Here is a 27,353-nt window from a genome sequence, read left to right as displayed (position 1 = left end):
CTAAATATTATATAATGTATAAAAACAAAAAACTCTACCGTAGATGTGATGATTGGGGAAGAAATAAATAAATATATCGAACAATGGTACAAGATATTGCGCTAGAGGTAAAGAAGCAAAACAGGGGGATCATGTCACCTGCAATACTTGGTCTTCGAATCCTTCAATATTGCTCGTGCGCCAGCCTAACGCACTGGGTTTGAGAGCCAAGATGAAGACCATGATCATGGCAACCACGACTAAAAAACAAGCAAACGCATTACGTGATCTCCGTTTCCACTGTTGGTCTATTAACCAATTGGTCGATGTTCGTATGTGGGGTGACACATACAGCGCTCCTGCTACCCAAAGCGGTGGGAAAAGGAAGCCCCACACAAAGTAGTGGAAAGAGCGCCGACAAGTGCTTTGCTTCTTCTCGCCATTTTCCGCCAATGATGCGGCGTCGTCAGGTTCCTCGGGAGGATGATAAAACGGGTTTTTGGCGTCGCGCTTGATTTGCTCCGCTTTGGCTTTCAGCGATTGCCAAGCGGCGGCTTTGGGAATCCACAAAGTGGCGTCGTTGGCTTCGCGAAACCCTTGGTTGTGGATGGTATGTAAAAGATCCATGCGCTCGCGCCACTTTTGCTGATGATCACGCTGCTGCATGTTATTGGATAAGAATGCCCGCGAAGGACAAGGTAGAATTTCCACCTGGGCGTCTACTTGGGTTGGCATTAATAACTTTAGCTGATCAATCGGTGGAAGGGTCGGTGTAGGAGCCGAGGACATGATCAACGATAACGCCTCTGGTTCCGGATCCCGTTCGTTCTCCTGTTTATGAATCACCGGTTGTTCCAGGGGTTGTTTCGCTTGCAATGCCGCTTGGGATCCAAAAGAAAAACGAGGTTCAAAGTATGTTTCCCAGCGTTGACCGATTTTTATCACCTCTTCTTTCTCGTCCGATAAGGCAATGGATGCGGAAGCAATGGATGATTTTGATTCGTGGCCCAACTGCGGTTGACTCATTGACGTGCGCATCGACATGGCTCTTTTTGATCGTGGAATGCGCACGCTGGAAGGGAATCGACCTGATTTTCGCGCAAAGAATGGCGACGAAGCTGCACCCTCTGGAGAAGCTGTCATGGTCAAAAATGGGAGAAAAAGAACCGTAAAAATTCGGCGTAATTTTTGAACCAGATCTCTCTGCAAATGGTTTTCAGTCATGTTGTAAAAAGAGCCGTATTTTCTCACATACAAACCTTGCCTGTGCCTTGAGCAGTAAGTTGATCCTGTTAGTGGTACCAAAACTATAACACCATTTTATACTGCTACGAGGCATGGATTCTTTTTGATTACACCGATGAAAGCAATGTGGGACTTTCATCTGCTTGGTCCTGCAAAGCAGGCGGAACAAACGTCAGCACGCGTGTGTAGTAGATGACATTACTCGCAAGTCTCTTAATATTTTTATTGCTTGCAGTATGAATGGATAAAGCAATTGCGGTGGGTTTTTTCACCCTTTTTTTGCTTTTGGGGAAATTTCCGAACTTACTGTACTTGGTGCACGTATAGAATGTGATGGGAGACTGCAACCAAAAGAACCAACACACCTATACTTACGACCACCATTTTTATGCAATATATGGAAATTTACAAGCGACAAAAGCCTTGTTCAATGAATTATTAGAGGTTGCTTTGAAGGATATTCAATCTGCTGTTCTCGCACGGTGGAACCACACCCTCGAGCCATGCATTGATCCTCTTTCGTCGGACTTTAAACGTCTCGAGGGCGCAACCCGTGGGCAATGAGCACAGCAGTTTCCCCATTCGCACGAAAAGCAAAAATGTCGTCTCTCTTGATTCTCTTGGCATTCAACGTTTCTACTGCTTTCCAAGTCAAAGAGGTATTCTGCCCTTGTAAAGTTGCCGCGTTGTTTCATTAAGCTGACATTTTATTTTTCGCATATAAGGTGAATGAAGTTCTGAAATGGTTGCCTGAACATGAGCATGCCTCCGTCACGCGTAAAAAATATGTAAACGATCAGCGGTTGGCGGTCGGAAGCTTGCTCTTACGGCGATATTTTGTATCCAAATACCTCGCTATGCCGTGGCATGATATTCAGTTTGATCGTCTTCCGGGAGGAAAGCCTACACTGGCTTGTCCAGACGGACAATACCTTGATTTCAATATATCGCACGACGGTGATTGGGTAGTCTTGGTCTCCACCATGACGAGAAAACTTCAAGTTGGTGTAGATTGCGTATCAATCAAGACACTCAAAGACCCGGTAAACACATTTGTAGATTGCTTTCAATATCAGGTAAACGTTTCTTTTCAGTCGCCACGATCCTGTTTCCAACGCCTCATCGGTTTTTTTTTTCCTGTGAACTAGCTGACTCTGTCCGAACGTCAAACCATTTTCAACGGCCAGGATGAAGCGACACAGCTACGAGCGTTTTACCAGATATGGGGCTGCAAAGAAAGTTACACCAAGGCCATTGGCGAGGGTCTTGCGTTTGATCTTCAACAGATTTCATTCAACAATCACCCAACTGTAAGCCTCGCCTTCTCAGCACCTCTCAACCTCCCCCCCAACAAAAAACATAATCGAATGACCAAAAATTATCTGATAGGAACGATGGATTGAATGCCAACATGGTAATCAATTGCAGGTGACATGGATGTATCACGTAAGCGATCTGGATGAGAAAACCGCTGTGGTCATCTGCTGCGGTGATCCATCAGCGTCCTCCCTGGATCACCGTCTGCGTGACTTTGGCCACATGACTCGCCGAATAGGGGAACCCTACGTCTCTCCAACCGACGCCTTTACGCGACTCACTTTGAATGACATCCACCAACAATACTTGCGAAATACACATTGTTAATGAACGAATATATTTGGATTATCACCGAGTGTATCATTAGTGTACGATGTAAGCAAGGGCCATTAGTTTGCATAATTGGTTTTCGTTGAAGAGAATCAAAGGTACGATAGAATAATATCAGAATAAGAGTAGCGGTAAAGAGGTACAATTACAGTATTTACAGTTTTCGGATTGCGTAGTGGACAGGTTTCATATATTACAAGATTCCGGAATCTTTTAAAGCGTTTTGAAGGATGGTTTCTTTGATGGCAGCAAACACCAGTCGGATCTATCAGATGGCATTCGAGTGAATACACAGATCAAGCTGATGAGGGGCAATTCCCAAGACTTACATTGGACGTATTTGTAGCCTGTGTCAAGCTACGAAAATAGCAAAATGATAAAAAAAAAATAAGTATGCACAGCATGAGGAGTCAAAAGTTCATTACGACATACTGGGGGTATATATCGAGTTTCGCACGGTTGGTTTGATTGAATCTCCACAAGATATACTTTGCTGCTTTGTTCGGATCCTGCCCACCTAGATGAAATACCGTGGTGCATCAGACAGTAAATTTCGAGCCAACCTGTGTTTTCATCCACCCTACCTTGATAATCTGGAAAGAATTTTTGTAATGGCACTTTGGGTAATTTGGCTTTGAATAAATCAATCTTGTTGAGAAAGAGAATAATGGATGTTCGCAGAAACCATCGGCTGTTGATCACCGATTCGAAAAGGACCAGACTTTCCATCATACGGTTCTATTGTACATGGTTTCAATAAACCGCCTCATTGACCAACGGCCCCCTAAAAAACGCCGATTTTACCTGTCGAGATTCCTCCAATAGCACTTGATCGTATTCACTGAGGGCGACACAAAAGATGATCGAGGTCACGCCTTCGAAACAATGAATCCATTTCTTCCGTTCCGATCGCTGTCCTCCAACATCGAACATACTAAAATATCAGGAAAAACGTGTGATTATGCCATACCAATTATCTCCCACTACCATTCGTTTCGCGTCCTTACTGTACACTTAATTGACCCATGCTGAATCGGGTTTCGATGATGCCCGTGGTTTTGGATCGAGCGCATAATACATCCTGGACGTTGGGTATATAATCGGGTTGGCCAATGCGTTCCAATTCATTGAAAAAGCTACCGAAAAAAAAAATCAGTCAAAGATCGGCATAAAAAGTGGGGCAAAGTCGATCTTACTAGGGTGCCGAATCCATAATGTAAAAATGGCTGGCTTCTTTATCCATAAATCGAGGAATCACCGGATCACTCCATATGCCGTTCAATGCTTCTACAAAGTCGCCGTCCAATCCCGAGCTAACATCGGCCAAACTGTATTCCATGATCCTCAAAGCGTAATTCTACAACGTTTTACCCGAATCCGTCCGTTAGTAAATACGGACTGGCTAACAGCCTGTCGCGCCTTACATGATTTTTGGTCACTTGGAAATGATATCCATATCGTTCCATGGCTTTGACCAGGGCCTGGGATGACTCGATAATATTCTGATACACCGTCGGTCGCCAGTGAAAGAGCTCTTCTTCCGTATATCCATTTTGGTGAATAATCTTCATTTGCTTCACAATGGTTGATTTGCCTGATTCACCACTCCCTACAGGTGAAGCGAGAGCAATTAGTTTTGGACAACAAAGAAGGCCCTCTCTCTCTCTCTCTCTCATTCTTTTCTCTTTCGTTCCGTTCTTCCTAGGTTGGAAAATATACCTAGAAGTAATATCTTGCATTCACGTTTAACCTTCCGATGGTCGTCTTCGAGCATTCGGTCGATCCGTTGACTATTCTCCCATTCTTCGCGTTCATCCGTCGACATGCATGCACCCATTCTAGTGTCAGTTGTACGTTTGTATGGGTGTACGTTCCCGAGAAGAGTGTAAATGTATGAAAATAATGAAGCGTAAAAGCGATAAGAATGATGGAAAAATAATAGAAGCCAACAAAGAAATTTAATCGAACATTTGAAAAAAAGGAAATTCCATTTTTGGTAAGCGAACAGTGGATGCTTATTTTTCTGAGGAACAATCGAACAGCGTGGTGGATGCAATTCACTTGAAATACCCGATGTGAATGAGTTGACATTGATATAAATAGGTGATTCCCTCTTCTTTTACGGCCATTTTTTCTTTGGCTATTGGCTTGGCAAAAATAAGGTCGTCAAAAAAGCCATGTGAATATTGGTGTCGCCCTACGAAGCTGGGATTCTGCGGAGACCCTGTCTTCCACCCATGCATGGCACTGTCTTTTCTCTATTCTTGTATTTGCCGTGTGGCTGTTGACGAAATAACTTTTGCTTTTCCAGTTCCTTGTTATTGGCATTTGTTATCAGTCATTTTGTTTTGTTCTCAGGCTCGTTTTATTCAGGCTTGAAAAAAATACGGCATCACGCATAATTTATAAGTCTTTCGTGCAGGTTTCATATTTCAAAGTCCGACATTTCTCGGCAGAAGCTGCCCGTTTCGGGCCTCACTTACTTTTTGGAATTCTCACCGACTCCCCTTGTTACATGTGTTGGTCTCCGAGAAAAATCACCATGCCTACCCTGAAGCCAAGAGTACATAATTACGAAGCACTTGGCAATTATTCTTTCCAGCCATCGATGAAGGGACCGTTTATACGTTGAAAAGAGTAACGGCGTGAACCATGAAAAATAAACGAAAAACAGACAGATAGTTTTTATTCAAAAGTAATACCCAAAATTCCAGATTTTTTCTTTACAATTCCTTCTTACAGGCTGTGGGCACTGATGAAGAACCACTTGTCAATGGAAGCATCAATGGGAGCAGCAGCTTGAACGTTTTCCTAGAAAATCAAAATGTTAGGACTTGCATAATTTAACACGGGTGATGAATTGACTTACGGCGGGAATGGAAGTGCAAGCGGCATCATCGTGGGCAACCTTGTAAGGAGATTCTTCAACGGAGACGTTGGCACTAAAGGAAAATATCAAATATATAAACATGAGAAATTCACCTTTCGTTTCCAAGCCAACTCCCATCCATCCATGGCAGCAGTTTCATAGCGATTTTATGGTAATACTTACGCGCTGATGTCCTTCTTGTCCGAAGAGCCGTTGATGAGACCCTTCCAGGCTTCGTGAGTTTCCCAGATCACATCGGTGGCGTATTTCTTGTTCTTGGCTTCACCGCTGAAAGCAAACACGTTTTCGGGCTTGCCATCGGGGATCTTGTAGATGCGGAACCATTCGTTGGTGGCACGGATAAGACCAGGGAGGTGCTTTTCAACATCCTCAATATCTGTACAAACTCAGTGAGTCAATGCGACGCGTTTTTTTTCTCTTTCTTTATCAAGCAAAGACTTTACCGTTCAACTTGGGAGCCAAGGGATCGTTGACATCGATGGCAATGACCTTCCAGTCAGTTTCCTCTTCATCCAAAAGAGCCATGACACCGAGAACCTTGACCTGCTTGATCTGACCGACAGTGGCAACCTGTTCACCGATTTCAATGACATCAATGGGATCGTTGTCACCACGGGCCTTGGTTTCGGGGTGCTTCTGGTTGGGATCTTCCCAGGTTTGGGGAAGAGCACCATAGTTCCAGATGTAACCCTTATGAGGGAAGCAGTTGCGAACAAATCTCAATTTGCCCTTCTTGGTATCCTGCTTGATAGGGTTGAAAGCATCTTCCTTGCTAATCTAAAAATGTGTTTCCCCGTTCGTGTCAATACAAAAAACTATCCAAACCACCCAAGTTTTGCATACAGAGAAAAACAAGCGAGAAACGTTACCTCGAGCTTGGCGTTGGTCCAGCGAGGAATTTCGACAATCATGTTGAAGATGGTCTTTTCCTCATTAGCACAGAGGGGAATGTCATGGAAAGGAGAGACGGGGACACCGTTCTTTTCTGTTGACAAGTGTCAAAAAAATAAATAAATAGGGTCACGTTAGAACTATCACTGTGCAAGCGTGTCTTTGTAACCAAGTCGTCCAGTCCATATATATTCACGTACCAAAGTAAACACGGTAGTCAAGGGTGTTGAGAGCACCAACCTGGCGAGTCTTGTATTCGGCCATCACGGATTGTTGAAGGAGAAAAAAGGGAAAGAACGACAGAGAATCACCCTGGTTGTGCTTAAATTTTAAGAAAAGTAGATTGTCGGAATAACAATCCCGTTGATGACGCCAGATTCACAATCTGATCGCCCGAAGAAAAAAAAATTACGGGAAAAAAAAGCCTCTTGCACCATTGAGCCAATAATATCTTGCAACGATTACGAAAAAGACAAGGCACATTCTGCAATTCCAAAAGTTTTCTTTTGATTTTTATTGAGAAAAAAAAATTATATGATAAGATGAGTACAAGATTAGTCCATGATGAAAATCGTTGGAAAGGGTATGTTGATGAAACCTATAGTCTGGCAATATGGGAATAAACTGCCAGTCTTCAAACGTTTCACCATAAACATTTACTATTGCAAGTGCTATGAAATAGCGAATAATACGCAATAGCTATGGAAAGAGCTATTACCTATTGTAATGCGAATGAACTTGCGTTTTTTTTTCCTGATTTTCATCATTGGACCTATTTCCATCTTTTTGAACCATTTTTCGCCTGCTTCTATTTTCCCACTGGAAATGCTTTGCCCATCACACTCGCACAAGCACGCCATATCACCCTCCGTCGCGACACCACACGTAAAATAGCAAATACAGCATTGAGGCGAACCCCATCAAAACATACTGACAACAACGATACTATACCATTATACGTACATTTTTATTCCATCATCAAAAAGAAGAAAGAGAATGTTGCAAGAGAAAGACTGACCAGCACTGCTAAAATTGCCCATGTCGAGAAAAATTTATTCTTTCACAATGGGTGGCTTGGTCCTTTTTTTTTTGCCTCAACTACTAAACACAGTCCAAAAATGTCCCGCTCCAATCAGGTTGACAATCATGGTGAGGGCTACCAACCACCAAAAAAATTGATTACTTGCAAAGAAAGATACATGACTGCATCATATAAAACTTGCGTTGAAAAGCATTTTTATTTAAGTCAGAGTTTGAGGCATGTAACATGTGAAATGGGAAAAATGATTCTACGTGAGAAGAGTAAAGAGGAAGAAGGGGGAAAGGGTAATTTAATGATGTTTGGGTGGATACGCGCCTTGGTTGGCCGGACCATCGATACGCATGTACACTTCTTTGTGCTGTTTCACCAAGCGTTGGTCCCAGACTTCTCGGTATTCGGTGGAGGGGTCAGTATTGGTGAATTGGAATTTTTTGGGTGTGTAGCGTCGGCCGTTGCTGTTGATCATGACAAAGTTGCCATAGTAGCCCTCGCGGGTCTTGGACTGATCAGAACCATAGTTTTCCAGGAAACCGTAAGGATGTTCAAGCCAATAAGGCTGATTTTCTGCTCGGAAAGACGCAATCAGATGCCACTTTTTGCCATCCGTACCCCAGTAACCGGTGTATTCGGCATAATTCTCGGCCTCGCTCACATTGGCTCGCACACGGAAGTGTACAGTGTCACCGGCTTTCCAGTTGTGGTGGAGGTAAGACTGGCCGCCTGTGCCTTCGCCGCCAAATGTGCCAACATGCACATTCTTACCGTGGCGGATAGGTTCGACCTTGGAGCCATGGCCATCGTCCCAGATGGAGAATAAAATACGGCGCTCGGTATCCGAATTGTGCTGCATACCCATGTAACCGTTGCCAAAACCATTGGCCATCCAATAGGTCTTGATAGGATCCGAGCCTTGGGGAACCCGGATGGAAGATCGTAACTCGGCAATATCACCAAAGTCGCTAGGCACATTCCACCAGTTGTGAACAGAAACGGCAAGAGCTTGGCCAGCAAGCAAGCTTGTAGCGACGATCGTAATCAGAGACTTGAAAGGCATAACAAATATTTGAAATAAAGATAGGATGGAGAAAATAAATCACCACATCTTTGACAGGTGTTATATAGTCCATCGTCAAGAACATGGTTCTGATAATTGCCTTTTAAGGATGGGTTCTCCTGGCAACAGTCCTAGATAAATTTCAGTAATGCAATTTCGGACAATAATGTCTGTGCCTTGCATCTCGTAACCCAGCCATTCTGACTTAAGGGTTCGAAAGAAAAAGCTGTGCAGTTGCATACCCTTTTTCCGTAATGCCTGGATTTATCTGATGCTGTATTTGTCCGGTTTATCCAAATAATCGTAACAAAAAAGCTCTGATGGGTTCCTCCTAGAAATTCGCTACGTTTCACAATCGATCAAACGAGTCATGTTCAACATTGATCAATTTATTGTTCATAAGTGCATGTAAATGAATTGACCCATTTAGCTTGACATCTCGAATGCTCTTAGATTTAACACTCCCGGCGCATGCTTCTTAATTCAAGCGTCTTGCGCATGCTTTTTTTTCCATTTTGATCATAAAATGGCGATTTTTGGTGATAATAATGTATTGGCATATCAGTAGGACGCTTTATAATTTGTGTAGTGAAATGCATGCGTGCAACAGGGACTTTTTTTTTGTCTGTACCGGCTGATGTTTCAGTTGAGATGAAGTTCTGGATTGTCACAACGTCACTTATTACAATGTAACGCTTGGTTGGCCTGTCCTATCATACAAATGGCTGTGTTGAAGAAATAAAGCACTTGCGGACTCACACCATCTGAGCCGAAAAAATATATTACTTTAAAACACTTGAGTAAGCTCTGGACTAAATCACGCAAACGGGGCTACAACGCTCAGAAAATAATAGCTTTAAAAAAACTAAAGCCCTGTTCATTGTGTATCATTTGATTGCATGGTTGGACGCACGACATCAGTATTTCGAAATGAAGCTATGATCACCAAATTGACCGAAAGCTTGCTTTCACTTTATATATCATATTATTCTCTGATCATAATTTATAGGCGTGCAACATGGTGAACAGATTTCTTCGATGGGACTTGATATAGAGATTCGTGCTTTTCATCAACAAGAGTTTTTAAGAAACGCATCGAACTTCACAACTTGTATCAGGAAAACCCTGAAGATCAATCCTACTCTGAATGATATACTATCTCTAGATATGCTAGTCTCATGCGAAAAATAATGTCGAATTTGTGAAGAAGAAGCCTGTCTTTTTAATTCTTGGGTTCCGGTAAAGCAATGATATGGTCCTTTTTGCTAAGAATTACAGTCTCATGTTCCTGATTTATTTCAACATGAATACGTATGGTGAGTACGCTGCGCTCAAAAACTGTTTGAGCACAACTTGTTGTGCACAGTGATAAAGAAGCTCGGGTGACAAAAATGACAAGCGGTTGAGATCCGAAAAAACCTTACTCAGCAGAATCTTGTAAAATTATACGATCTTTTCTTCACCGAGTACAAAGTTAGGAGAAATGAACTCTTCCAGTTTTGATGGGTGATTCTGTGTAACTTTGATCCTTCATTTGTGCGAATTCAAAGTAGCGTGCTTGATATCGTCATGTCGGAAAACATTCTGCCCTGATAACAGGCGGAGTTGTATAACACTTGCCTCTGATTCGTGCCTTGCTTGTTCTCCGATATATTGAACTGAAATCAAACTTTTTTCTTACATCAGCATCATAATCATTATCGGCTCGCTATCCGCGAAGATCAATCCGCGCTAAAGGTTTGAAATATACGCGGCATATAAAGTGATTGAAACAGCCGGAACTTAAAAAAGATAAACTCATTAGCACCTTGCCCAGCAACCAAAGCTGAATTCAGGTACTAGTTTCTCGGAATGGGAAATAGTAACGAGGGAAACCACTTCCTCTCAAGTGACAGAATCCTATACGCGAAAACATGCGCGATGGGTGTGCTTTGCTATGCAGATGGAATAATAGAACGATATAGTTGCACGAAAGACCATGCAAAAGTTTTCTGATAGGCGGATTGAATCGCACCTGTTTCCTTGTGCCTTGAGAAGATAGAACAAAGCGAATGTCCACATCTAGGAGCTGCTGGTGTTGATATTGATGTTGATGCTAAGTTGCTTTCTACTGCACCTGGGATATTCTCATAGCGCACACTAGTATCACAAAGATCAACGCATATTGCTTTATCACAAGTTAACGGGTTCCAAAATTCATATGGATGAATCTTAAGTGAATATTAGTTCGTACAAGTTCCTGTCTTAAAAATTCACTCAATCGATTTACAATGATTCAATGAAAAACTAGTATAAAAAGTTTGGAAAGAGTTGCAATTGTAATGGTGGAGGGCAAAAATTTGGAACGTGGAGGGAAAAGGGGTTGAGATAGGAAGGATGCATTTCATTGCTGAATGAATATGCATTGGCTTTTTTTTTCTATTATTTCTTTGTCATATGGTACAGGTGGCTGTAGAATGATATCACTGTTTACGTTTGAAGACCATTTCAGTCTTAACATGGTTTTTGGATACCCAAAATTGGTAGTGTCGGCATGAATCTTCCGACTGTGCCCGTGAATGCCTGGTGGTGAGAATTTTGCAACGGTCTCCAGCGGAAGACGCCGATCTTCCCCAGGTTAGCAGTACGACATACGAACTGTACACTCGGAGTAAATAGGACCAAGTTCATGCTTCCACCATCTCACCATCTTAAACGGAAAAATAATATGGCAAGCATCATAATGATTCATTCCTTCTCTTTCTAAATGCGATTTTTTTTCTTTTCTTTTTCTTTTGGATCCTCAATAAGCAAATTGATGCTTGAACCTTGTTGCCTGTTTTCCCATACGCAATTAACGGACGCTTCAGTGAGTTGAGGGGTGAGAAGAATTAAAAAAAAAAAGATACAAAATAGGGAAATTCATGAACAACAACGTGATGAAAATAAAAAAAAATAAGCTTGAAACATCGGTTTAAACGTTATTCCAAAGACTTCATTGCGGCTGAGATCTTCAGAAGATTGAGTTCGTCGTGAGAACCATTCCAACAATTTGGGGAAATCCACATGAAAAAAAAAAGCGATCTTTCCCTTGCTCTATGTTTGTGATGTTTTTTCTTTTTAATTTTATTCGCAGCTACAAGACCATGGGTGGCTGCATGATAAAAGAATATAAAAAGATCATCTCCATGCTACTGTCGTCATGTTATAAAACCAATCAATCGGTCACAGATTTTATTCGTTATTCTATACGTGTCAGGGGCAACCTTTTCTCTGAGAACGAATTGTTGGCGAAGTATCATACTCCAGTGTACAAAAAAAAAAAACGGGTTTAGCCCTTTAAGTATAGTAAGGAACCCAACCTTGCTTCCGATCTGGCTACTGGACTTTCCGATGCGTCACAACCCATATGTCTGCTGGAATAGGCAAGCAGCAAGCTCAAGAAACTTTATGAATGATCCGAACGGAATCATTTTCAATCCCCACGGTTCAAAAAAAAAATCCATTAGTTGCAGCCCTCACAGAATATGCACATGGTTTATTTGGTAAAAAGCATATGAACAAAACGAAACTCTCAGTGAAACCACTCTGTTGCAATTCTGCTGAATAACAACGTAGATTCAAAAAACCAGTCGGAAATTGAAATCCGGTTTTGGAACCAAGGAAAATGCAGTGCATCATTGGTTTCTCAATTTTTTTTTTTAATCTTGCAAGCATTGAGAGTCGACAACGCACCGAAAAAAAGGGTACTTGTCGTCATAAGCATCGGCACATTGCGCGGAGTGCAATAGTACTATTTCACTACCCAATAAAAAAAAAGCAAGATAGAAAAACTGAATTTGGTGCCTATTTTTCATGATGGGCTAGAATTATGGTATTGACAAAACGGAGCAAGGTGTTGTATCCTCATTTTTTTTTTACTACCGGAATGGGCTCCTTAAAAGATCGGTTGACAACGTGAGTCAACTCATGCAAAAGGGGAAGAATGGGTTCTTCTTTATATATGAAGGATCTGATCCTTGTTAAGAGTACGGAGATTGAATTTATTTTCAATATACCTCATGTCAAAATCCAGCAGATATAGGCGGTCCCTGGATAAAAGATTTCAATGCCAATTCCGCCGTACTTGGCAGAAAACCCTAGGTCTATTTCAATACCAAGAACAAAGATGGTAGACAGTGAAAAATGAGTGATGATGTGAAAAGGCCGTTAGCAAGGAATGGAAAAGGCATGGCTCTTTCCATGTGAATATGAACCATGAAGCATGTGATGGGGACACCAAATCCATCTTTTGCCCAATATTCAAAAAAAACTGACTCGGTGAAATAACTCAGTGGAAGGCCAGTCACGAAAGAATACCAGTAAGCTTTCGAGCCTTCCGCATATCTCCACACTTTTTTGATGATTCAACCACGTATAAATATATTTCGGTTCAAGACCAGAGGATCCGTCTTGCTCTTTCGCTCAAACATGTCTGTCCAATCTCACTCTTCTCAATTCAAGTCTAACATCCCCGGCGTGGCCGTCCTTGCACCCGTCACTGGTGCTCAGACTGAAATCCTTTCGCCCCAAGCTTTGCAGTTCACCGCTACTCTTCAACGTATCTTCAACCCTACCCGTAAGACCTTGCTCCAGAAGCGTGTCTACCGTCAGCAGGAACTCGACCGTGGTGTGCTTCCCGACTTCTTGCCCGAAACCGCTCACATCCGTAATGATCCCACCTGGCGTGCTGCCGCCCCTGCACCTGGTCTCCAGGACCGTCGTGTCGAGATCACTGGTCCCGTCGACCGTAAGATGGTCATCAACGCCTTGAACTCGGGCTCTTCTACCTTTATGGCTGATTTTGAAGGTAAAGTTTTCTATGAAGATCCCTCTTTTTAAATGACATCATGGTTCAAAATTTCAAACTGGCTTCCATTACATTGTTCTTCCTTGTGATTTCATTCGTTCCCTCGGTTTCAATTTTTACTTTTTATCTTACGCTTTTGTCATGATTTTTTCACAATAGATTCCAGCGCTCCTGTCTGGGAGAACATGCTCAGCGGTCAGGTCAACCTTCGTGATGCTGTCCGTGAGGATATCAGCTTCACCAACCCCAATGGTAAGAAGTATGAACTCCGCAAGGATGGCAAGGCCGCCACTTTGCTTGTCAGGTAAGAACTTTTTTTTTTAATCTTTTATTTATTTAAGTTGGACTATTTTGGAAATGGATTGAAAGGGATAAAGGGAAGGGTGGGGAAGCGTGACACGGAAAGAAAAGGGAAGTTACCTTGGCACGTGAAAAAGGATTTCTGGTGAGGAAAGACATTTACGGCGAGTTCCGATACAATGGGATTTTTTTTTTTCGGTTACGGTGAATTGACATTATTGCTTTTTGTCTTTATGTAGACCCAGAGGTTGGCACATGGTTGAGAAGCACGTCCTCGTCGATGGCGAGCCCATGTCTGCTTCCATCTTTGATTTCGCTCTCTACTTTTTCCACAACGCCAAGGAACTTATCAAGCGTGGCAAGGGTCCTTACTTCTACTTGCCCAAGATGGAATCCCACTTGGAAGCTAGGTAAGCACATTTTTTGGCCTGCTTTTGTTTACAGATATACTGACTTTGATGGATAGACTTTGGAACGATGTGTTCAATGTTGCTCAGGATATGCTCAACATTCCCCGTGGTACTATCCGTGGTACTGTGTTGATTGAAACCATTCTTGCCGCTTATGAAATGGAAGAAATCATTTACGAATTGCGCGACCACTCTTCGGGTCTCAACTGTGGTCGTTGGGATTACATCTTCAGCTTCATCAAGAAGTTCCGTCAACATCCTCAGTTCGTGCTTCCCGATCGTTCGGCCGTCACCATGACTGTTCCTTTCATGGATGCCTATGTCCGTCTGTTGATCCAGACCTGCCACAAGCGTGGTGTTCACGCTATGGGTGGTATGGCCGCTCAGATTCCTATTAAGAACGACCCCAAGGCCAACGAAGCCGCCATGGCCAAGGTCCGTGCCGATAAGCTCCGTGAAGTCACAGCCGGTCACGACGGTACCTGGGTTGCCCATCCCGATCTTGTCAAGATTGCTCTCGAAATCTTCAACGAACACATGCCTCAGCCTAACCAGATCCATGTCCGTCGTGACGATGTTGTGGTCAAGAACACCGATCTTTTGGATATCAACTTCAAGGGCTCGATTACTGAAAAGGGTATCCGCGACAACATTCAGATCGGTCTTGCCTATATGGAATCATGGTTACGCGGTGTCGGTTGTGTTCCCATCCACTTCTTGATGGAGGATGCTGCTACGGCCGAAATTTCCCGCTCCCAATTGTGGCAGTGGGCTCGTCACCAGGCTACCACCGCCGAAGGTATCAAGATCACTCCTAAGTACTTGTTGCAAGTGCTCGATGAAGAAACCGATAAGATCCGCCAACAGCTCGGCAGCAAGTACGGTAACTCCAAGTACGAAGCCGCCAAGAAGGCTTTCGCCACTCAAGTCACGGGTGAAAGATACGATGATTTCTTGACCACCTTGTTGTACGATGAAATCGTCTCTGTCCAATCCAAGGCTCGCTTGTAAAAAATGTTATATGTTTCTTGTTTTAAAAATTTTCACTCATCCCTATTGGTAAAAATGCTATATCCGTCAAACCTACCATCATCTCTCTATGTTTGCTGCTGGTCATGTCAGCTTTCATGTAATTAAAAAGAAAAGAAAAAGTCTTATATGATTTGTTACAATAAACCTCTTTACTATACTTGCTCTATTTAAAAAAAGCAGCAAAAACAATTTAACGAGTCGCCTTTTCTATAATCTCTAACAATCTGGTCAACACCAATATGCTAATTAAGGTCACACTCAAAAAAAAAATCAACCGTCGTTTAACAGGTGGAGACAACGGAAAATGGATGTATTTTCAAGTAGAGCAGGGAGTTAATGGCTTGTTTGGTTGTCCAGCAAAAAATTGGGTAATATAAGCGTATTACTGTGAAATTAAACGAAGCCCTCATACCATCCGCTGCTTTTCTACTTTTATTCTATGAAAACAGCATTTGGTATGGATAACGGGAGTTGTCTCGGAAACCATCACGGCTAGTTGGCCTTAGGCACGAAGCCGATCCTCCAATTCCTTGCGACGACGTTCTAAGAACAAGAATACATTCGATTAAAAAATTTTCATTCATCCAATGATTTCCAAATGGCCAACGATGACTTACCTTTGAGGTTCTTGGCGTCCTCAGAGGTGGCATTGTACTGAACAATGTTTTGTTGGTTGAAAGGATTTTCGGGCGATTTCTGGAAGGCCTTGTAAATGATTTCCTTCAGCTGACTCTGACGAAGACCAGGGTGTTCCTGCTTAAAGCGAGGCATTTCACGCTCTTCATAAGCAGCCAACGCAGCCTTGAAACGACGCTCAGGATGCTTTTCAATATCCTTGGCCTTGACAGGACCCGAACCATCGTCATTCAATGATAACAAATCGATAGCATCGTCAATATTGCTCGCGGAAAATTCAGGAATGGTACGTCGGGCATGGCTATCCGCCTCCACCTTGGCACTCTTCTTTGCAGCTTTTTTCTAAAAAATAAATAAAGAAAAGGCATTCAACGATCCAATGCACGGCAAGTTTTACTACGCTTTTTGCAGGGGCTCATTAACACTTACATCGGATCCCTTAGCGGTTGGCTTGAACTTTGACAGCTCCTTTTCTTCTTCGGCCTAGCACCCCACGTCAAAAAAAAATGAGTTTCCTCTGTTATTTTTATTGTCACGTTAAAGGGAGGCGATTGTTTCCTTACCAATTGACGAGCAGCTTCCTGTTTCTTGGCCAAGGCAGCAGCCTACAGGTAAAATGACAATGCAGATTAGAATATGCTGGAACGGTCAGGTCGCGTGAATGCCAGTTGCTGAGTCATCACCTTCTTTTCTGCTTCTGCCTCTTTTTTGTTCTTGCCTTTGGCACCTTGGGCCCATTTATCGGCTTCCTTGGCTTCCATTTCCTGCTGCTTGGCTCTATCTTTTTCGGCCTTGACGGCGGCCTTCTTGTCTTTGGCCGCTTCGGCTTTGCTGTTACCTCCTTTCTTTGCCATGTTCGTAATCGGGAAAAAAGCTATTTTTTTTAGTCTCTAGTCTTCCAGCTGCGCACCCGCCTCGGAAAATGGCTGAACTCGGAAAATGAAAATTTGTGACTTATTTACGTTGTTCATCTGAGATTTAACAGGTATGTTGTGAACCAGCCAAAAGCAACTTCATCAGATTCGACTACGCCTCTACTGGCAATAGCGACCGCAGTGGATCTATTGGTTCACATGGAAAACATATAAATACTCCTTGATATTCAAAGAATAAACCATAGTTCAGTTTTGGTTTGATCATCTATCTTTTTGCGCGTCTTCCTCTCAAGAAATCTGAAGTCCGACAGCCGGCTTTTTTTGGAGTACAGATTCGGTCGCCTTTCATTTTATATCATCTTTTTTTTTGTAATTCTTTTTTTGCTTTACTCTCGCATACCTTTTTCATGGCGATCAACGACTCGGGTCAGTGGATCATCCCACTGTCTCAAGAAGTCCCCTCTGGGTGGGACTCCATGTGTAAAAATGAAGAAGGCTGGGTAAACATGTCACTGCTGAAATGGACTGTCACCCGTTGCATTGAACTCACCATGACGCATTCATATATTAGGGCCCGTTCTCCACTATTCGTATTCCAGACTTTACACCATGTTTCCAAGACACGTAAGCCTTAAGAATTTCATATGGTCAAAACTGTGGGATAGAAATAACTCTTAGGATTATTATTTTTTAACAGTGTCGTGTCTACCGTGCCGTCTGTCTTTGTGCTTGTTTTTGGTATGGCTCGGTTTTACATTCTGTCTAGACGTCAGACATTGCCGGCCGATATGACGCGCAATTGGCTTTACTTTGTGAAAATGGTAAGGCACAGCCAGTATGGTACGCTTGAAAATTAAATATGGCTCGCTCATGCAATTGGTGTGTTTTTAGGCAAGTTTGATGTTATTGCTATTGACCACCGGTGCCAACTTGTGGCTCGCCAGTTTACGATCAGACGATTGGATCGATAATGCCCAACTTTTAGCTCATGCTTTCAATGTGTTTGTGCTGGTATGTTTGATTCGATCCCTGTTGTGAGTAGAGTGTGACCGTCCATGATGCTTATACGACTGCATTTTTGACCTCCTTAGCTTTTCGTGGTTGCGCTGCATCATGTGGAATATACCCGTAATCGTATCTCCTCTGCCGTTTTGTTGTTTTACTGGCTATTTGTTATTATTGCCGACGGGATCAAGCTGCGCGCTCTTCTCATGATGGATCAACCTTCAACGGATCCGGCTCAGTTTGTCTTGTTTGCTGTCAGCTACGGACTTGCTTTGGTCATTTTTGTATTTGAAAACCTCAACCGACCTAAGAAGCAGTACATCATGCTCGAAGAAGATGAGGTAAGCAAAACAGCCATGGGTAAAATCAAATTATTTCATGGTACTGAATCGAGTTGGATCCACAGAACGAGTGTCCAGAGGCCCACACCAATATCTTTGGCAATTTGACCTTTGGTTGGATGACTCCATTGATGCGACTTGGTTATCAAAAGCCATTGATCATGGATGATTTATGGTAAGCATATGAGATACCATCGATGACTATTTTGCTGCGTGATCTGATGTGTGTTACCTAGGAACCTTAAACACGAAGATCAGTCCGCCGTCATCGGAGGAAGTTTTGAAAAATACTGGAGTCTGGAAATGAAGAAGGAAAAGTAAGTCGACATCCCATGTCAGTGCTGCGATACATGGTCTCACACATTGAATCCTATCCGCAGACCTTCACTCTTCTGGGCCCTCACTTACAGTCTCGGTGGCCCATTTATTCTTGCTGCGGTAAGTCCATCTAGGATCCGTCTAGAAAGGCACAGAATGCTGACAAATTCATGGCGATTTCCTTTTTCGGAGTTTAGCTGTTCAAGGCTTTGCAGGACGTTTTACAATTTACCCAGCCGATGCTTCTCAAGGAATTGATCGGCTGGGTCGGTAGCTATGCCACCAATGACCCTGACCCTGCTTATCGTGGTGTTCTTATTGCAAGTAAGTTGATAAGTACCGGGGGTTCGATGAATCGGTCCCCTTTTTTTGCTTCACCATTTCGCTGTATGGTTGACACTTTTTTTTTGTGCAGTTGGTATGTTTGTGACGGCGGTGTGTCAGACCATGTTCCTGCATCAATATTTCCATCGTTGTTTCACCACCGGTATGAAGATCCGTGCGGCTTTGGTCACGGCCATTTACAGAAAGACATTAAAGTTGAGCAATGCCAGCCGTCAAAAGTCAACTGTGGGCGAAGTAAGTCGCAGACGCAAAACCTTTTCTTCGTCATATGCCAATAGCTAACCATGCCCTTACAGATTGTCAACCACATGAGTGTGGATGCTCAACGTTTGATGGATTTGTGTACTTTCTTCCATATTGGTAAGTAAAGATGACCGCGAGGAACGCACTGGAGTTTTTCGCGTTTTCATTAACCGGTTGTTATAGTGTGGAGTGGACCTTTCCAAATTGTCATTGCTCTGGTGTTGCTCTGGAGAACCATGGGTCCCAGTATTTGGGCTGGTGTGGCTGTGCTTATCTTGGCCATTCCATTGAATACCTATATCGCCAAAAAGATGCGTACTTACCAAAAGACCCAGATGGGTAACAAAGACGCAAGAGTTAAATTAATGGTAAGCTGTTCGACCGTCCTGTTGTCGCAGTCTGCAATTATTTTTACTGATCCAATTTTTTTTATATCGCGTATGTTTTGTAGAATGAAATTTTGAACGGTATCAAGGTCATCAAACTCTATGCCTGGGAAACTCCGTTTTTGGAAAAAGTAAGTCAAGTTACAAAATGATAGGGATTCATCAAAACGCGTATTAACGAGTGCATCATCGCGGTTGTAGATTAGTTTTATCCGTAATGATCTTGAATTGGCCATGCTCAAGAAGATTGGTACATTGTCGTCGATTCAAACGTTTACGTGGACCTCGATTCCGTTCTTCGTTTCTCTCAGTACCTTTGCCGTGTACGTAGCAACCTCAACGGCACCTTTGACGAGTCAAATCGCCTTTGTCGCTATTTCGCTGTTTGGTCTCTTACAGTTCCCTTTGGCGGTGTTTCCGAACGTAATTACATCCATGATTGAAGCCTCCGTCTCTTTGTATCGTATTGAAGGCTATCTGTCTTCGGAAGAACTCGATCCCAATGCCGTGACTCGCATGGATTATCGTCAACTAAATGATTGGACGCCTGACGTTCCCTTGCTAGAAGTGAATCACGGTACTTTCAAGTGGGCCGAATCCGATCCTGCTCCCTCGTTGAAGGATGTCTGTATCGGTGTGAAAAAGGGAGAAGTCACCGCCGTGGTGGGACGCGTGGGGTCCGGTAAATCGACCTTGATGAGTGCTTTGCTTGGTGACACTGTGAAGTTGGAAGGTCAAGTGATTTTGCGTGGTTCCGTAGCCTATGCTCCACAACAGCCTTGGGTTATGAATGCTTCCTTGAGAGACAACATCATTTTTGGCCATCGCTGGGATCCCGATTTTTACGACAAGGTACTGGAAGCGTGTTCGCTCAAGAGCGATATTCAGATTTTGGCGGCCGGCGATCAAACGGAAATTGGTGAACGTGGTATCAACTTGTCCGGCGGTCAGAAAGCGCGTGTCTCGTTGGCCCGCGCCATCTATGCTCGTGCCGATATCTATCTGTTGGATGATCCCTTGAGCGCTGTTGATGCTCATGTAGGCAAACACATCTTTGATCATGTCATCGGTCCCAACGGTTTGTTGAAGAACAAGGCTCGACTTTTGGTGACCCACGGTATTTCGTACTTGCCCAAGGTGGATAATGTGATCATGCTTCGCGAAGGCCAAGTGGCCTTGAATGGAACTTATGAGGACTTGATGGATCGCAAGACCGAACTGTATGCGTTGGTGACGGACTTTGGCAATCAACTAGGCAAGGAGCCTGGCCAAGACGAAGAAGGCGATGATCACACGGATGAAACGCTCGACGGCTTCGACGAAGAACAGGTCTTGTCCCCGGATATTGGTCGCAGCGAAGAGGAAGCGTCGTTGAACCGCGTCAATTCGAGAGAGCGACAAAACAGTATCAGTAGTATGAACAGCTCCGTGACCCTGCGACGTGCTTCTCTGGTGTCTTTGGGCAAATCGTCCAAAAAGGTGCAAGTAGGAAACGAACGATTGATGACCGTGGAAGAAAGTGCCAAAGGCAGTGTGGATTGGAATGTATACAAGCAGTATGCCAAGTCGTGTTCTATTGCTGGTGTGGCCGTTGTTCTTTCTTTCCAAATTGCCGCTCAAGCTTCGTCGGTGGGTGCCAACTTGTGGCTCAAACACTGGAGCAGCAACAATCAACGTGACGGCACCAACAACGATGTATGGTTCTACCTCGGTATCTATGCCTTGATTGGCTGGTCGTCGACCTTTTTCACCGTCATCAACAACTTGACCCTTTGGATCAAATGTGCTATCCGCTCATCCAAAGTCCTTCACTCGGAGATGCTCGAAACAATTATGAGGTATACTGACGGCGTCTTCACTGAATGATGTTGGAATAATGTAATCTCACACGATGTATATGTTTTTAGATCGCCCATGTCTTTCTTTGATACTACTCCTTTGGGAAGAATCTTGAACCGATTCAGCAAAGATCAGCACACCGTGGACGAAGTTCTGCCAAGAACCTTCAGTGGTTATTTCCGGTAAGTGTTGGCATCATGTTGCCCTGTGTACTGACTGAGAACTATTGTCTTTATTAACGTTCTTTTATCAAAACAGTGTTTTATTCTCTGTGATGGCTACTGTGTTTGTGATTGCTTCGTCGACTCCTTTCTTCCTTATCCTCATCATTCCTTTGGGTAAGAAACCACAAAAAGAGGCCTTGACTGCCCTGAAAAGTACCATTTTTTTTCTCATCTTCTGATGGTTGATATTGTAGGTTTCATTTACATCTATGTTCAGCGCTATTACTTGGCGACTTCGCGTGAATTGAAACGTTTGGACTCGGTGGGTAAGAGTCCCATTTATTCTCACTTTCAAGAAACTATTTCTGGTGTGACGACCATTCGTGCGTATGAGCAGCAACCTCGCTTTGCATTTGAAAATGAAGTAAAGTTGGATGACAACCAGCGTGCGTATTATCCTTCGATTGCCTGTAACCGTTGGCTCGCTGTGCGTCTCGAGTTCATGGGTTCCATCATCATCTTTGGTGCGGCTATTTTCGCCGTGATTGGCGTTATTTACGGTAGCGGTTCTTCCATCGATGCCGGTCTGGTCGGTCTCAGTGTATCTTATGCACTGAACGTCACCCAAGCCCTCAACTGGGTCATTCGATCCTTCTGTGAAATCGAGGTATTTGCTCAAATGAATCGACTGGGTTTGGGATTGCAATTGACTTTATTTTTTCTTTTTTTCCTATCTCTTTAGACCAATGTCGTGTCCGTGGAACGTATCAAAGAGGTAAGTGAAAGTCAGGGCTGGATGTGAGGAATTGTAATGCTAATTTATTTTGTATTAGTATATTGATCTTCCCACTGAGAAATACAATGCAGTTCGAGGTGTGAATCCCATGTGGCCCGAAAAGGGTTTGATTGAGTTCAAGGATTACTCCACAAGATATAGAGCTGGTTTGGACCTTGCGCTCCGTGACTTGTCGTTTACGGTGGCTCCTCGAGAGAAGATTGGTATCGTTGGCCGTACCGGTGCTGGCAAGAGTTCCCTCAGTTTGAGTTTGTTCCGTATTGTGGAAGCTGCCAAGGGCAGTATCTTTATCGATGGTGTGGATATCTCGACCTTGAGACTGTTTGATCTTCGGTAAGTCGTCAAAACCCATGGTACGCGGCTTGTACGGTGACATTCAATAACGTTCTTGTTCTTTTTCGGTGGGTAGATCTCGCCTTACGATTATTCCTCAAGATCCGGTTTTATTTGCTGGTTCGGTTCGTGAAAACTTGGATCCTTTCGGTGCCCATGACGATGTACAGATCTGGCAAGCTTTGCAGTTGGCCCATTTGCATGATCATATTTCCAAACTGGACGGTAAATTAAACGCGGTCGTTCTCGAAGGTGGCGAGAACTTTTCCGTCGGACAACGCCAGGTAAGCCAACAAGAAAAAGAACGAGAAAAAGGACAAGACAAATCTAATCTGTGAATTTTTTTTACTCTATCTTTCTCAGCTTATCTGTCTGGCTCGCGCACTTTTGCGTCGCACAACTGTTCTCATTCTCGATGAAGCTACTGCAGCGGTACGTATTGTTTGCTCGAGAAATCAATTTAATGGAAAAAAGTAGATTTCTAACATGATGCCGCCCACCTTATTAGATTGACGTGGAAACCGATGCGATTATCCAGGAAACGATTCGTTCCCAATTCGCCGACTGTACGATTCTTACCATTGCACACCGAATCAACACGGTCATGGATTCCGATCGGTGAGTTTTGTGAGACGATTTTGCCTAGTTGGATTATATTTACTCATCCTTCTTCATAGTATTCTCGTCCTGGACCAAGGTCATATTGCTGAATTCGATAACCCCGAAAAGCTTTTGGCCAACAAGCAATCCCTGTTTTACTCCATGACCAAAGAAGCGGGACTTGTTGAGTAAATGTAGTAGACTGTTCACCACTGTATTTAATATATATGTATTTCATTTTCATTCACCTCAAATATAAGAGCGTATGTTACTGCTCAAAAATCAGCACTGTTTGAATGTTCTTCTTCTCTCCTTTTCTGAGTTTACTCAGAAAGGCTCCTGCATAAGAAGAGGGTGTAGATCGGTCAACATCCCGAGAATTGACACCCGACCTACTCCTAAACGCCCCGGTTTGGCTAAAAATGGAGGTATTACCGGAAAACACAAAGACAAAAAAAGATAAAAAGCAGAAAGTTTACAGTGTACAAACACAACGAGTCTTCTATCATGGTCGTTACATCACCGTGACGACGATGAGGGGCCGACGGTTGCCATGGCATGAGAGCACGGTCGCGACAAAATGGGCGGTGGCAACGACCCAATTCCTTGAGATGTACAGCATGGAATGCAGTCATCTCCATGGGTTGCAAGTGAATCACAAGTAACTTTATACGCCAATTTAAAATACCAAAATGAACATACTGTAATGGTGAAAACATACTTTTGCTTTTTTTTATTCCTACAAAATAGCGGATAAAGCAATTTTTGAGTGGACTCTATTATAAAAGGCATATCAAATAATCGATGGTCTTTTTTCCGATAATAGCAAGGGGTTGGATCGATCAAGGAGAACAGACTTAGAACTTCTTGCCGAACATGATGACTTGGAGCTGATCGTAACCAGACAAGACACCAGCACCAGCAATGGCACGGAGAATGTTGGCACCGGCACCCTTGAAGAGAGACTTGGTACCTTCCTTGGCAACGATTTCCTTGAAAGCGTGGAGGGAAGAATCGTACTTGACGGCAGCACCGGAAGTCATCATCATACGTCTACGGACGGTATCGATGGGGTAAGAAGCTAATGAACGCAAGGAAAAATAGATTTAGTATTCAAGAATATGCGCCACCCATGCATCACAAAGAAAAGGAATCTCTTTTTGTTTTTCCCCACATTATTTTCTGTTTTCCATTTCCATTTTCCATTTCCACGAGCCATGTCCCAAATAAAGGAAAAAACGATGATCGAAAAAACTTACCAAGACCAGCACCAGTAGTAACAGCCCAGCCAAGCAAGAAGGAGGCCAAGAAAGAGTTCTGGAGGTTGGTAGGCATGATGGGCTTGATGGAATCGTACATACCGAAGTAGAGACCACGGTAGACAATGATACCAACACAAGAGATGTTGAAACCACGGTAGAGACCGGCAATACCATCAGACTTCAAGGTCTTGCGGTAGACATCGAGAAGACCGTTGAACTGGCGTTCACCACCCTTCTTGGCAGACTTGGCATCGTTGGCAAGACGAGTACGAGCATAATCAAGAGAGTAGACAAAGAACAACGAACAGGCACCAGCAGCACCACCGGAAGCCAAGTTACCGGCGAACCAGGCCCAGTAACCATCCTTCTTCTTGTCCTTGTTGAACATACGCTTGAACTTATCCTTGAAGGCAAAGTTCAAAGCCTGGGTAGGGAAGTAACGGATGACGTTGGCAGTGTTACCTCTCCACATGGAGATGAGACCTTCATCCTTGACGGTACGGCTGAAGCAGTCGCCAATACCCTTGTAGGGAGAAGCGAGACGACCCTGCTTGATCATTTCATCCTGGTTCTGGATCAAAAGCTTGATACGCTCGATGGGGGCAGCAGCAGTCTTGGAGACAGCGGCGGACACACCACCCATAAGGAAATCCTACAAGACCCCAAAAGAGCGTAAGCGTACTGTGTCTTGTTTTTCTTCTTTGCAATAAGAGGCAAAACACGATCAAGTAATACTTACAATGACGAACTTGTTCTGCTCGGTAGCCATAACGGAAAAAAGGATGGAGAAAGAAGTAATAAAAAACGGGTTTGCAATTCAGTTTCAGACTTTATAGGTGGGCCAGGGGATGAATTTTTTTTTTTTTTTCTATGGCGACCAACTCGGTGGCCGCTTGCCAGGGGTCACTGTGTAAACAAAAAAAAAATTGCCATCCGTCGGAAACAGAAAAAAAAGCCAGACAGACTGTTTATGGTATAGTTGATTGAGACGAGATGGATTCCAACTGCTTTATTCACCTTTGTCAATGAACAAGGGAGGAGAAATCAAGGCTCCAGTCTAGTATAGAAATATACATGTTTTCTAGTTTGGTAAAGCGAAGTAATCGATTTCTGTACATGGTGGAGTGGATATGAAGCGCTTGCTCATTGGCTCAAAAGAAGATCACAGAGTGAGAAAAAAGGGGAGGGGGGAGGAAAGAGAGGGAGAGAGCGCGGCGGAGAAAGAAAACGTTCTAGAATAGAAGCCGTCTTAAAAAACAGCTTTTTAGTTTTGGGTAATCATATCGAGATCGATATCGTAGGAGATATTGCAACCACAGCTGTGCTTTGCATTGGGGTTTTCAACCACTTGGAATGTCGATCCAATCAACTCTTCCACAAAGTCCACCTTGGATCCTCTAATAAATTGAAGTGAAATGCCATCCACCACCACTCGTACACCGTCCTTCACAAAAATGCTAAAAAAAAAAAAGAGTGTGAGTCAAGAGATGAGTTCTTCCCACCCCAACAGATCGAAAAATCAAATGCTTACGTATCATCTTCGTCTGCCGTGTTTGTTAATTCCAATTTATTCTGGTAACCGTGACATCCACCCGAGTCGACCATAATACGCAGCATTTGATCAGGTTCGTTGTCTCTTTCAGCGATGTGTTTGAGTTGCTAATTTTTTTTTTAATTTTAAAAATAACCCAAAACCCCCTTTTAGTCAGCCGCTGAATAATTATTACAGTTAAGAAAGAGACGTTATGGCTTACCTGAACCGCTTTGTCGGTAATAGTTAAACCACTACTGTCGTTGGCTTCTTTGACCGTGGCAGCACTCGTGGAAGCCGATTCTTGCGCCGAGCTTGTATATAAGCGAGCTGATCGCCACCACGGAGCATGGTGAGATGCTGTGCGGGGCAACGGTTGGCTGGCCGTGCGCAGTGGTTGAAGAAGTGTACGGCATGGTCGACATGTGGAAAACGTTCGCGCAGCCGGGAATCGAGTGGACAATGTTACGGACCGAGTGCAAAGGATCGGTGCGAATGTCTTGTATAAACAGCGTGCCTTTGATGAATTGATCATTGGTGTAGGAGAGTCAAGATGCCAGCCGGGACGGACTTTGGGGTTTCTTACTGCTGCTGTTGTATTTCGAAAATATCAAGTCACACCCGCGGAGAATCAAAAAAGCCAGCATCCGATTCGTCCTGCTGGAAACCATACTGCTTTGTGAACCCACAGCAGCACTTTCTTTTTTTAATGCCGACTCCCAAAAAGCACACGCAGTGAAGCATTTGATTGTTGAACGTTTTGCTTTTGTATCCCATCGTATTTTTCCCTATATTCTGCACCTGCATGAATTTGCGTTGTATCTGGTTTCATAGCCTCACCTTTATATTTATTTTTTTATCATGGTTGTTTCTTCCCAAAAGTCGCAATACGACAGAAATGGTAGCCCGTGCAGTATTGACTCTGTTGGACCGTGTATTTCTTGTATTCGTTGATGCATCGAAAAACCCAAAATCATCAATTATTCGGTTTTTTGCTCATTAGTTTCATCGGTCCTCATTTCACACATCTCAACTGCAGTCCCATTTTCCGGAACCGCTTTGGTATCGAAAGGGCTGTGCTGTTCCCAAGTGTTGATGTATGATCATTGATCAAAGGCTGTTTTTTATATCTCGTATTTGACTGCGCCAGCTGAGTATTTAATTCATGCACCAGCAGAAAGATAAGATTATTGGGAGTGAGGAAAAGTCCTAAAATTGCCGACTTTTAAAGGTCCAAGGCGAGTCTTGGATTGTAAGGTAGCATGTATGCTGTTTCTCAACTCATTAATAGTTGCAAGTGATGATCATAGGTTTGACAGTAGTATTAGCAGTTCATTTTAGCCTGCTATTCAGTTGTGATT

At 43.4% G+C, this 27,353-nt stretch overlaps 10 protein-coding genes across 10 annotated transcripts; 3 read left to right on the top strand and 7 right to left on the bottom strand.

The window, feature by feature from the left end:
- Positions 1-129: 129 nt before the first annotated feature.
- BYT42DRAFT_614213 (uncharacterized protein) lies at positions 130-1,122 on the bottom strand (the record flags this gene model as incomplete). The annotated part of the gene is made up of 1 exon (XM_051571827.1): positions 130-1,122. The coding sequence occupies one exon, from the start codon at positions 1,120-1,122 to the stop codon at positions 130-132; it is 993 nt and encodes a 330-aa protein (XP_051422863.1).
- Positions 1,123-1,823: 701 nt separating this feature from the next.
- Positions 1,824-2,868, top strand: BYT42DRAFT_614212 (4'-phosphopantetheinyl transferase superfamily; the record flags this gene model as incomplete). The annotated part of the gene is made up of 4 exons (XM_051571826.1): positions 1,824-1,883; positions 1,950-2,300; positions 2,373-2,534; positions 2,614-2,868. 4 exons carry the CDS (start codon positions 1,824-1,826, stop codon positions 2,866-2,868), a joined length of 828 nt encoding a protein of 275 aa, XP_051422862.1.
- A 98-nt stretch (positions 2,869-2,966) lies between these two features.
- On the bottom strand, positions 2,967-4,852 carry BYT42DRAFT_347710 (heterotrimeric G-protein alpha subunit, GPA3-like protein). Its single transcript, XM_051563163.1, has 9 exons — positions 4,591-4,852; positions 4,296-4,480; positions 4,068-4,228; positions 3,879-4,007; positions 3,676-3,805; positions 3,456-3,609; positions 3,304-3,388; positions 3,201-3,228; positions 2,967-3,136 (listed from the first exon to the last, which is right to left on the bottom strand). Exons 1-9 carry the CDS (start codon positions 4,706-4,708, stop codon positions 3,065-3,067), a joined length of 1,062 nt encoding a protein of 353 aa, XP_051422861.1. The 5' UTR covers positions 4,709-4,852; the 3' UTR covers positions 2,967-3,064.
- A 679-nt stretch (positions 4,853-5,531) lies between these two features.
- Positions 5,532-7,001, bottom strand: BYT42DRAFT_570643 (inorganic pyrophosphatase). Its single transcript, XM_051568416.1, has 6 exons — positions 6,853-7,001; positions 6,631-6,746; positions 6,205-6,538; positions 5,924-6,137; positions 5,741-5,813; positions 5,532-5,682 (listed from the first exon to the last, which is right to left on the bottom strand). The coding sequence occupies exons 1-6, from the start codon at positions 6,914-6,916 to the stop codon at positions 5,608-5,610; spliced, it is 876 nt and encodes a 291-aa protein (XP_051422860.1). The 5' UTR covers positions 6,917-7,001; the 3' UTR covers positions 5,532-5,607.
- Positions 7,002-7,870: 869 nt separating this feature from the next.
- On the bottom strand, positions 7,871-8,755 carry BYT42DRAFT_570640 (uncharacterized protein). The gene has a single exon (XM_051568415.1). It carries the CDS (start codon positions 8,746-8,748, stop codon positions 7,984-7,986), a length of 765 nt encoding a protein of 254 aa, XP_051422859.1. The 5' UTR covers positions 8,749-8,755; the 3' UTR covers positions 7,871-7,983.
- A 4,352-nt stretch (positions 8,756-13,107) lies between these two features.
- BYT42DRAFT_570638 (malate synthase A) lies at positions 13,108-15,496 on the top strand. The gene is made up of 4 exons (XM_051568414.1): positions 13,108-13,576; positions 13,736-13,880; positions 14,116-14,286; positions 14,343-15,496. Exons 1-4 carry the CDS (start codon positions 13,129-13,131, stop codon positions 15,295-15,297), a joined length of 1,719 nt encoding a protein of 572 aa, XP_051422858.1. The 5' UTR covers positions 13,108-13,128; the 3' UTR covers positions 15,298-15,496.
- A 101-nt stretch (positions 15,497-15,597) lies between these two features.
- BYT42DRAFT_605200 (uncharacterized protein) lies at positions 15,598-17,052 on the bottom strand. The gene is made up of 5 exons (XM_051571120.1): positions 16,638-17,052; positions 16,518-16,559; positions 16,384-16,437; positions 15,936-16,296; positions 15,598-15,861 (listed from the first exon to the last, which is right to left on the bottom strand). The coding sequence occupies exons 1-5, from the start codon at positions 16,806-16,808 to the stop codon at positions 15,821-15,823; spliced, it is 669 nt and encodes a 222-aa protein (XP_051422857.1). The 5' UTR covers positions 16,809-17,052; the 3' UTR covers positions 15,598-15,820.
- Positions 17,053-17,729: 677 nt separating this feature from the next.
- BYT42DRAFT_593785 (multi drug resistance-associated protein MRP) lies at positions 17,730-23,391 on the top strand (the record flags this gene model as incomplete). Its single annotated transcript, XM_051570727.1, has 20 exons — positions 17,730-17,840; positions 17,921-18,175; positions 18,229-18,350; positions 18,412-18,492; positions 18,556-18,613; positions 18,691-18,817; positions 18,909-19,072; positions 19,135-19,198; positions 19,265-19,449; positions 19,533-19,598; positions 19,669-21,305; positions 21,375-21,488; positions 21,565-21,644; positions 21,725-22,137; positions 22,213-22,245; positions 22,304-22,599; positions 22,676-22,883; positions 22,963-23,031; positions 23,108-23,217; positions 23,277-23,391. The coding sequence occupies 20 exons, from the start codon at positions 17,730-17,732 to the stop codon at positions 23,389-23,391; spliced, it is 4,308 nt and encodes a 1,435-aa protein (XP_051422856.1).
- Positions 23,392-24,055: 664 nt separating this feature from the next.
- Positions 24,056-25,230, bottom strand: BYT42DRAFT_570633 (mitochondrial carrier domain-containing protein; the record flags this gene model as incomplete). The annotated part of the gene is made up of 3 exons (XM_051568413.1): positions 24,056-24,280; positions 24,459-25,113; positions 25,201-25,230. The coding sequence occupies 3 exons, from the start codon at positions 25,228-25,230 to the stop codon at positions 24,057-24,059; spliced, it is 909 nt and encodes a 302-aa protein (XP_051422855.1).
- Positions 25,231-25,725: 495 nt separating this feature from the next.
- Positions 25,726-26,120, bottom strand: BYT42DRAFT_496895 (uncharacterized protein; the record flags this gene model as incomplete). The annotated part of the gene is made up of 2 exons (XM_051564462.1): positions 25,726-25,918; positions 25,993-26,120. Coding segments are annotated over 2 exons (321 nt in total), but the record flags the coding sequence as incomplete, so codon positions are not given.
- Between the last annotated feature and the right edge of the window lie 1,233 nt (positions 26,121-27,353).

This window comes from Radiomyces spectabilis, assembly GCF_025331425.1.
Source record: "Radiomyces spectabilis strain NRRL 2753 chromosome Unknown BYT42scaffold_7, whole genome shotgun sequence".
Lineage (NCBI taxonomy): Eukaryota > Fungi > Mucoromycota > Mucoromycetes > Mucorales > Radiomycetaceae > Radiomyces > Radiomyces spectabilis.
Note: the sequence above shows the minus strand (reverse complement) of the source record. Positions and strands in the feature narration are given on the sequence as shown.